The sequence below is a fragment of the Aethalodelphis obliquidens genome, unplaced genomic scaffold (genome assembly GCF_003676395.1).
Source record: "Aethalodelphis obliquidens isolate GAN/ISIS:26980383/991018 unplaced genomic scaffold, ASM367639v1 scaffold43, whole genome shotgun sequence".
NCBI classification, from domain to species: domain Eukaryota; kingdom Metazoa; phylum Chordata; class Mammalia; order Artiodactyla; family Delphinidae; genus Aethalodelphis; species Aethalodelphis obliquidens.
Window position 1 is genome coordinate 8,292,632 of NW_020837987.1, and position 7,536 is coordinate 8,300,167.

The following is a 7,536-nucleotide window of genomic DNA, read 5'->3' on the forward strand; positions in this document are numbered from 1 at the left end:
ATGGAGGAGGTGCGGGAAGGACCAGCGCTCGGTGGCGGGATGCAGGAACCCTCGAGCACCCAGGAGCTGCCGTCGCCGCCCCCGCCCCCGTCGCCGCCGTCGCCCGCGGCCCCCGAGACCCCCGGGCTCCCGGTGCCTGAGCAGCCGACCGAGGGCTATGCACAGCAGCTGCTGCTACAGGAATGGGCGCCGCCGGGAGGGAGCCTGGAGCTGCCCCCGCGCCTCACCTGGAAGCTTCTCTTCCTGCAGCGGCCGCTCTACCGCAACCTGCTCCGCTCTCCCAACCCCGAAGGTGCGGGACAGAAGTCCGCGCGGAGCTGGAGACGTCTCCGCCTTCTTTCCCCAGGCTCACTCACCCAGACCGTCTGTCTCTTCTTTCCGTCTGTTTGCTTGTCTCTCTACTCTGTTTCTCCGTCGTTGTCTATTAGTGTGCCTCTGTCTTTTTATTCCTCTACATCCCTCTCTGTCCCTTTTTGTCATTGTGCCTCTCTCTGTCTCCTTGTGTCTCTTTGTCCCACCTGCGTCTCTGTTTCTTTCTACGTCATGTGTCTCCGTCTATCTCTCCCTGTGTCTCTTTGTCTCACCCCGTATCTCTCCCTCCCTCCCTCGGCCCATATTCTATCTCTTTTTCTTGGTGCCTCTCTCTCTGTCCCTCTGTCTCTGTCTCACCACAACGCCCTCCCTCTCCAAGCATTGTCCCTCTGCCCCCAGGACATTCTCAGGGCTCTCCCAGGGCCATGACTCACCACTCACCCCTGCCTGGCTGGTCTGGTCTGGCAGGCAGGGCACTGATTCCTGCTCTTCCAACCTGCCCTGGGGTTAGAAAGTGGGGAGCATTCGGAAGCGGGGCAGCTTCAGCGCGCCTGAGGCTCTGCTTCCCTGCGCATTTCAGGCATCAACATTTATGAGCCAGCGCCCCCTACTGGTCCCACACAGCAACCCCTGGAGACTCTGGGTAAGCGCTTTGTGGCTAGCCCGGTGCTGAGGGGCTGGCCCTGGAGAATGGGCACATTCTAATCCTTTGCTCGTCCACCCGCCAGGTAATTTCCGAGGCTGGCACATTAAGACGGAGAAGCTCCAGCAGGGCCTCAGGTGAGTGGCCGGGACCCACGGTGGCCTGCCTGTGATTCCTTGTTCCGGCCTTCCTCGCTGTGGGACCTGGAGAAACAGTCTGCCTTTCTGGGCCCTAGTCTTCTGCTCCGTAAACAGGGTTAGTCATAAGAGCATGCCCATAAAACACACGCCTGGCTCGCTGGGAGTAGCCTGCACATAGTAGGTGTTAAATAGCAGTTACTATTGTTCCTATGCTCAGCCTCTTTCCGTAGGAGGGGGAGGGTCACCCAGGCCACCAGCTATCCGCCATTAAACCAGGCCCTGCTTCTGAACGGTGGGTGGGATGGTGCACCTCAGAAGCTCAGAGTCACAGGCACCTGGGTTGGGATCCCAGCTCTGCCACTTCTTTGCTGCTCGATCTTGACACGTCACTTCCCTTTGTGGGCCTCGTTTTCCCCATCTGCAACACGGGGCTCAGGATGCATTACCTTCAGAGGAGTTCATGGGAACTGAGGCCGTGAAGTAGGCTGAGTGAGCTCTCAGTGCCCTTATGCCGGTACCCTTGACATCACTTCCAGGGTGCAATGATCAGGGTGCCCTGCTTGCTGGGGCCAGGCTGGCCTGGGAGAATCCCGGCAGATGGCAGACCCCGCCTCCCCCGTGCTGTCTCTCACAGCTGGACCGTGAAGCAGCAGAGTGTGGACCTTCTGGCGGAGGGCTTGTGGGAGGAGCTGCTCGACGTTGAGCAGCCAAACATCACGGTCATGGACTGGTATGTGCCTCTGCACCACCGGCCTGCCCAGCCAGGTCGCACACAGGTGCTCCCCGAAGCGCCAGCCTCACGCCATCCTCCCAGAGACCCTCCTGCCGCTGCAGGACCCAGCCCTGCCCACCTCTGTGGCCCCTTCTCTCTGAGTCCGTTCTTGCAGTGTGCCAGCCCAGAGGCTGTTCCTTCTTCCTCGGATGTGGCCACCCTCTTTTCTTGAGGCGAAGTCCCCCGTCTCCTTCAGGAGTCGGTACATGTGGCTCCACCAGGAAGCCTTCCCCTGGCCGCCCCCAGGTTGTGTCAGATGCGTTACCCTCCGGGGCCCTGGATTTCCCCCATCTCGGCCCTGACCATTCCTGCTTGTCACTGCCTGGTGACATGTCCGCCTCCCCCACCGGACCGTGAATCCCATGAGGGTGGGGGGTGGGGTTGTCTTGGTCCCTGCTGTTGCGCTAGCACCCCCAGCCCCGGTGCACAAAGTGGGTGCCAGGGAGTGTGTGTTGACAGGCGGCTGAGCCAGGGTTTGGGGCTGGGAGGTAGGGGCAGTGGAGGCAGCTGAAGGCCTGGCCCCCACCCCCAGGTATGAGGACAGCCGACTGGACGTGTGTGTGTATGAGCTGCACGTCTGGCTGCTGGCAGCTGACCGCCGCACAGTCGTCGCCCAGCACCACGTGGCCCCCCGGACCTCTGGGAGAGGCCCCCCTGGCCACTGGGTCCAGGTGAGACTCCCTACCCCATCTGCCACCCGCACACGTGCTTTCGCATCCCAAGACCTCACAGAGGGAGGAGAGCAGGGTTTATGGGTCCCTCATAAGAACTTCTTCCTGACCCTGGTGCTGCCCCAGGTGTCCCACGTATTCCGCCAGTACGGCCCTGGCGTCCGCTTTGTCCACTTCCTGCACAAGACCAAGAACCGGATGGAGCACGGTGGGCTGCTGCGGACGAGGGTGACCGACTCCTCTGTGTCTGTGCAGTTCAGGGAGTGATTGGCTGGCTCCGGGCCCATTCTGACCCCTTGTCATATCCATCCACCCCTTGACACCTCCCTGAGCCCTTAGCATCTTCTTGCTCCTTTATCACTTCTGACGTCTTAGCGTCTCTCTGACCCCGTAGCAGCTCCCTGACCCTTAGAAGTCCCTAACCCTTGGCCCCTCCTTGACCCTTAAGCTTACCGTGTTCCCTGAGCACCTCCCTGCTCCCTCTAGACCTTCACGACCCCTCAGCTGCTCTTGGATCACGTACCACCTCCTATGCCCCCGTAATCCTGCCTGACCCTCGGTTTCTCATTTGACATCTTCACACATCTTTGAATGTCTGACTCTCTGGCATTTTCCATGAGGGCAGTGGCCACTTCTTCCTGAGTCAGTGCTTGACAGATAGTAGGGGCTCAATAAATCTTTGCTGACTGAATGAATAAATACATGTGCCCAAGGATGCTGATTATTTCCGTGGTGTTTGATCCTTAGAACTTCACCAAGGGACTTCCCTGGCGGTCCAGTGTTTAAGACTCTGCGCTTCCACTGCAGGGGGCGCAGGTTCGAGCCCTGGTAGGGGAACTAAGATACCACATACCCGTGCGTGGTGGCCAGAAAAAGAAAAAAACTTCACTGTGTTCATTTCCCACTTTCCAACTTGCACATCCTCTAATCCTTGATCCTCCAGTACCTCCGTTGACCTCTGATCTCTTCACATATCCCCAATTTATGGCCTCGTAGCCTCTCCACTTACCTCTTCTCCCATGTCTCTTAACTCAGAATCCCCCCAGATTCCCCTCCTCCTCCAATCCCAAGTTATCATCCCCCAGAGCTGTCCCCCTACTTCTTCTCCCCCCAAGACCCCTCATTTCTCATCCCTCACTCTTCCAGAGCGCCCAAACCCAGGTACCCATCAAGGGCCCTGCTCCTTGGGAGTAGTAAATTGCAAATTCGAATTTTCAAAAATACACAAATTAGAACTAAAGTGTTCTCCATGTGTTGGGTAGAGGGGCACTGAAAGCACTTCACAACCCATAAGTCCTGGGCTGTGACCAGATTGCAAAACGGACCCTGGCCCTAGCCTGGAGCAGGGTCCTTGAAGGCCTCCTACTGTCCTATTCATAAATCCTGAGGGAGTCTGGAGGTCCCGGCACGCCTGAACAGCTGGGGGGCATTCAGAGAAGGGCTAGCCATCAAAAAGTGTGGGAAGCATTTCAATGTTTAACAATCAACCGGCAGTACCATGGCATGTCACCCAGATGTCCTGTGTGTGGGGGGGTGTCCACACCTAAACCCATGTCGGAATCTATGGGTGTGTCCCCATCCACGGCATTGTCCCAAGTATGGGCTGACCCAGGCCTGACCACCCTGCTCTCTCCTCCATCCTGACCCGCATCTGCATGGGCTTGGGTCCCAGGCAGCAATAGATGGCAGACAGGGACAAGTTCATAACAGTTGTATTACAGGGAAGGAAGGGTGGTGGAGGCAGGCGGTGAGCTCTCTTCTGGGTCTTGCGGACTTCAGCAGACCCCACGGACAAGGCCAGGTGAGGGGCTCAGCGCTTTGCGGGGGATGGAGATGAGGGATTGCTAAGGTATCAGTAGCACCTGCCACAGAATCAAAGATTATTACCAGGGGGTGCCAGGTGGGAGGGATTCTAGAAGCCTGAAATGGGGTGGGGGTCCCGGGCTGGACTCCAAGTTCAGGAGCTAGACATCCTGGCCTGGAAGTTTGGGGCTGGAGGCTCTTGGAGTTCTTGGGGTTAGAGGGACAGGTGGGGTGGTTTTAGAGGGTGCCCTGGCTACATTTAGGGCCCCCGGGTCTGTGAGCTTGGATATGTGAGTCCAGGGTGGGCTCAGGGGCCTCCAAGTTGGGTCTGGGGGCTTCAGAACCTTAACAGGGGCTCTGGAACTGGTTTCTGGGGCCAAGGCTGATCTAGAGGGTCTAGGGGGGTGGAGCATGAGGGCTAGATAGGGTAAATCCTAGAATGAGGTCTGGGGTCTTGAGGTCTGGGTCAGGTTTAGAATCTGGGAGTCCCAGAGTTGGGTCTGAGAGCTCTGGGATCTGAGGTTGGAGAGGGTGCTCCCAGAATGGAGGCTGGATTACTGGGTCAGCTTCTGAGCCTGGGAATCCCAGAGTTGGGTCAGGGAGATCCAAGGGGCATGGGCTTGGGGGAGGGGGCGTGGGTGAGAAGGGGGACCTCCTGGACTGGTTCTAAGGATGCCCAATTTGGGTCAGAGGCTCAGTGGTCTGGATGATGGGGCTGGAGCCCGGGTGCTCTGTTGGGAACTAAGCAGGTGGATGTGCGGACTGGAGGGCCGAGTCCCTAGGCGCGCGGGCCAGCGGGCAGGCACCTGCAGTAGAGCGCGGAGATGGAGTTGGACCAGTCCCCGAAGATGCCGAGGCGGTACTCTTCCAGGCGCGGGTAGGTGCCGGAGGAGAATTTGCGCGTCTTGCCGCCCTTGCCGCGAGAGGACCACACGACGAGCTCGCAGCGCGGGGCCACCACGGCGGACGAGATGGCGTTGTTCCAGCCAGAGGGCAGGTAGGGCAGGTCGGTGCCCGGCTCCACCGACAGCTCGGCGCCGCCGCAGCAGTTTTCGTAGTAGGAGTCGCTCTTTTCGTAGAGCTTGGCGCACGTGCGCGTCCCGTCGGGTTTCTTGAGGCTGGCGGGCTCCGGGCAGTTGCCTCGGACGCCGGGGACGGCCGCCAGGGCCACGGCCAGCAGCAGTGAGCACAGAGGGGACATGTTGACACTGCAGGGCAGCGCCCTCCCGCGCTTTTATGCTCCTGACCCGTGGGAAGGGAAAAGCTGCGAGATAAGGACTTAGGGAGGGAAGAGGAGGGCGCTTAGGAGTGGGGAGTCTTCCCAACCTAGGTCGGAAACCCACAACAGATGAATACAAGACGGACTTATTTGTATAAAACTCAGCAGCTTAAGATTTAATGTGGCAAATGACAGGACCAGTGGCTTGTAATACAGAAGGTAGCATAGAGTTAATAGTTATAGGGAGGGGCTTCCCTGGTGGCTCAGTGGTTGAGGGTCCGCCTGCCGATGCAGGGGACACGGGTTCGTGCCCCAGTCCGGAAAGATCCCACATGCCGTGGAGCAGCTGGGCCCGTGAGCCATGGCCGCTGAGCCTGCACGCCCGGAGGCCGTGCTCCGCAATGGGAGAGGCCACAGCAGTGAGAGGCCCGCGCACCGCAAAAAAAAAAAAAAAAAAAAAAAAAAAGTTATAAGGAGGAGAAGCTCTTAAAAACTGACAAGGAATGGACAACCCCCTTCCAAATACCAAGAGACCCAAAGAGGGGGAGGGGAGCTGGGCCTCCACGCTGGGCAGGTCCCCTTCCCGGGAGGCAGGCCCTTGGGAATAGAACAGCTGGAGATAAGGAGAGAGAGACCCTGGAGGGGAAGGAAGAGGGGGGAGAGGGGAGATGGGGAGGGGGACCCCCTCCACCTCCCCAGGAGCAGGAGATCTTCCTAACCAATCTTAAGATATTAGACATATTTGCATAACAAAAACCATTGCAAGGCAATGTACAAAAGGCTTGGGGAAAATTCTGCAACACTTGGGACGGCGTAGAATTAGTAGCTATAATATATAAAGAGGGCTTATAAATTGACAAGAAGATATCAAACAACCCCGCCCCCAGTCCCCACTCCAAGAAAGACAAGCCAAGGAGGGGGAGAGAGAAGGAAGAAGAGGCTGCCTCCCCCCCACTCCACTGCCCGGCATTCCCACTCCCAAGGAGCTAGGAGATTCTCTTAACCAAGATTGGAAATCTTGCATCTATAATACAAACAAAGGACCTTTTGAACTGTACAAAACTTAAACCTTTTGTAGAGCAACAAACAAACAAATAAAAACCTAATCTGGGGGAAAATAGACAATTTTTGTTAACATGACTGCTTACTAATCAGCAAGCTGAAATGGCACAAGCCAAAGGCAAAGTTAAGGAGCTGCACAAGAAGGTTAGGGAGGCTGGGACCTCAGGGAGAGACAGGGCCCCTGGCATCTGGGAGTCTGGCCAAGGCCCTTCAGAGGCTCTTTGGAGTTCCTGGCCTCCCACCAGACAGGAACAGGGTCAGGTGTGTGGATGAGCTGGTCAGACAGACAGTGGTTCAAGTCTGTGGCTCTGTGGGTGAGTCCAAGTCTGGGCCTCAGTTTCCTCATCTGTAAAATGGGTGATATTTCTTCCTACACTATAGGATTGTTGTGAAGAGTACAAGGGATAATAGAAAGTATGGGGGCTAAAGGAACAGCTTATGGAGCCAGGCTGCCTGGAGCCAGATCCCAGCTCCTCCACGAGCTTTCACACATGATGCCACCTCAGGGCCTCATGGAGACAAGGACGGTATCCACCTCAGGACGCTGATATAAGGAGTAAATGAATTAATCCACATAACAGTACTTAGAGTAGGGCCCTTGCTAAATGCCATATGAGCACTTGCCATATTCTTGTGAAAGCCTTTAGCACGGTGCCTGGCACACATTAAAGGCTCAATAAACACACACCAGCACAACGCGACACCGACAACAATCTGCTATTATGCACGGCCACCCAGCTAACACTGCTCCCTCCTGGTCCCCCAGATGCCGTCTTCCGCCTTGACCAGGGTAATGCAATGGTCACGAGCCAAAGGCCGGAAACACTTGGAACTAGGTACAAATTTTGACTCTGTCACCTTGCTGAATGACCTCGGGCAAGTGAACTCACCTCTCTGAACTTTTCTTCCTACCT

At 57.0% G+C, this 7,536-nt stretch overlaps 2 protein-coding genes across 3 annotated transcripts; one reads left to right on the forward strand and one right to left on the reverse strand.

Annotated features, from left to right (window-relative positions):
- NCCRP1 (NCCRP1, F-box associated domain containing) lies at nt 1-3,241 on the forward strand. Of its 2 annotated transcripts, XM_027079260.1 has the most exons (6): nt 1-292; nt 893-955; nt 1,041-1,092; nt 1,730-1,825; nt 2,400-2,538; nt 2,665-3,241. In XM_027079260.1, the coding sequence occupies exons 1-6, from the start codon at nt 1-3 to the stop codon at nt 2,803-2,805; spliced, it is 783 nt and encodes a 260-aa protein (XP_026935061.1). In that variant the 3' UTR covers nt 2,806-3,241. The 2 variants fall into 2 exon arrangements, with proteins under 2 accessions (XP_026935061.1, XP_026935060.1); XM_027079259.1 differs by having other exon boundaries at nt 7-292; nt 2,400-3,241.
- Nucleotides 3,242-5,119: 1,878 nt separating this feature from the next.
- On the reverse strand, nt 5,120-5,542 carry SYCN (syncollin). Its single transcript, XM_027080365.1, has one exon. The coding sequence runs from the start codon at nt 5,540-5,542 to the stop codon at nt 5,120-5,122; it is 423 nt and encodes a 140-aa protein (XP_026936166.1).
- Nucleotides 5,543-7,536: the final 1,994 nt, after the last annotated feature.

Excerpts from the sequence above, each read along its gene's own strand:
- NCCRP1 (XM_027079259.1), top strand. The coding sequence starts at position 40 with ATGCAGGAACCCTCGAGCACCCAGGAGCTGCCGTCGCCGCCCCCGCCC. Across the intron at positions 293-892 it reads CCGCTCTCCCAACCCCGAAG|GCATCAACATTTATGAGCCA; the intron begins GTGCGGGACAGA and ends TGCGCATTTCAG. Across the intron at positions 956-1,040 it reads GCAACCCCTGGAGACTCTGG|GTAATTTCCGAGGCTGGCAC; the intron begins GTAAGCGCTTTG and ends TCCACCCGCCAG.
- SYCN (XM_027080365.1), bottom strand. The coding sequence starts at position 5,542 with ATGTCCCCTCTGTGCTCACTGCTGCTGGCCGTGGCCCTGGCGGCCGTC.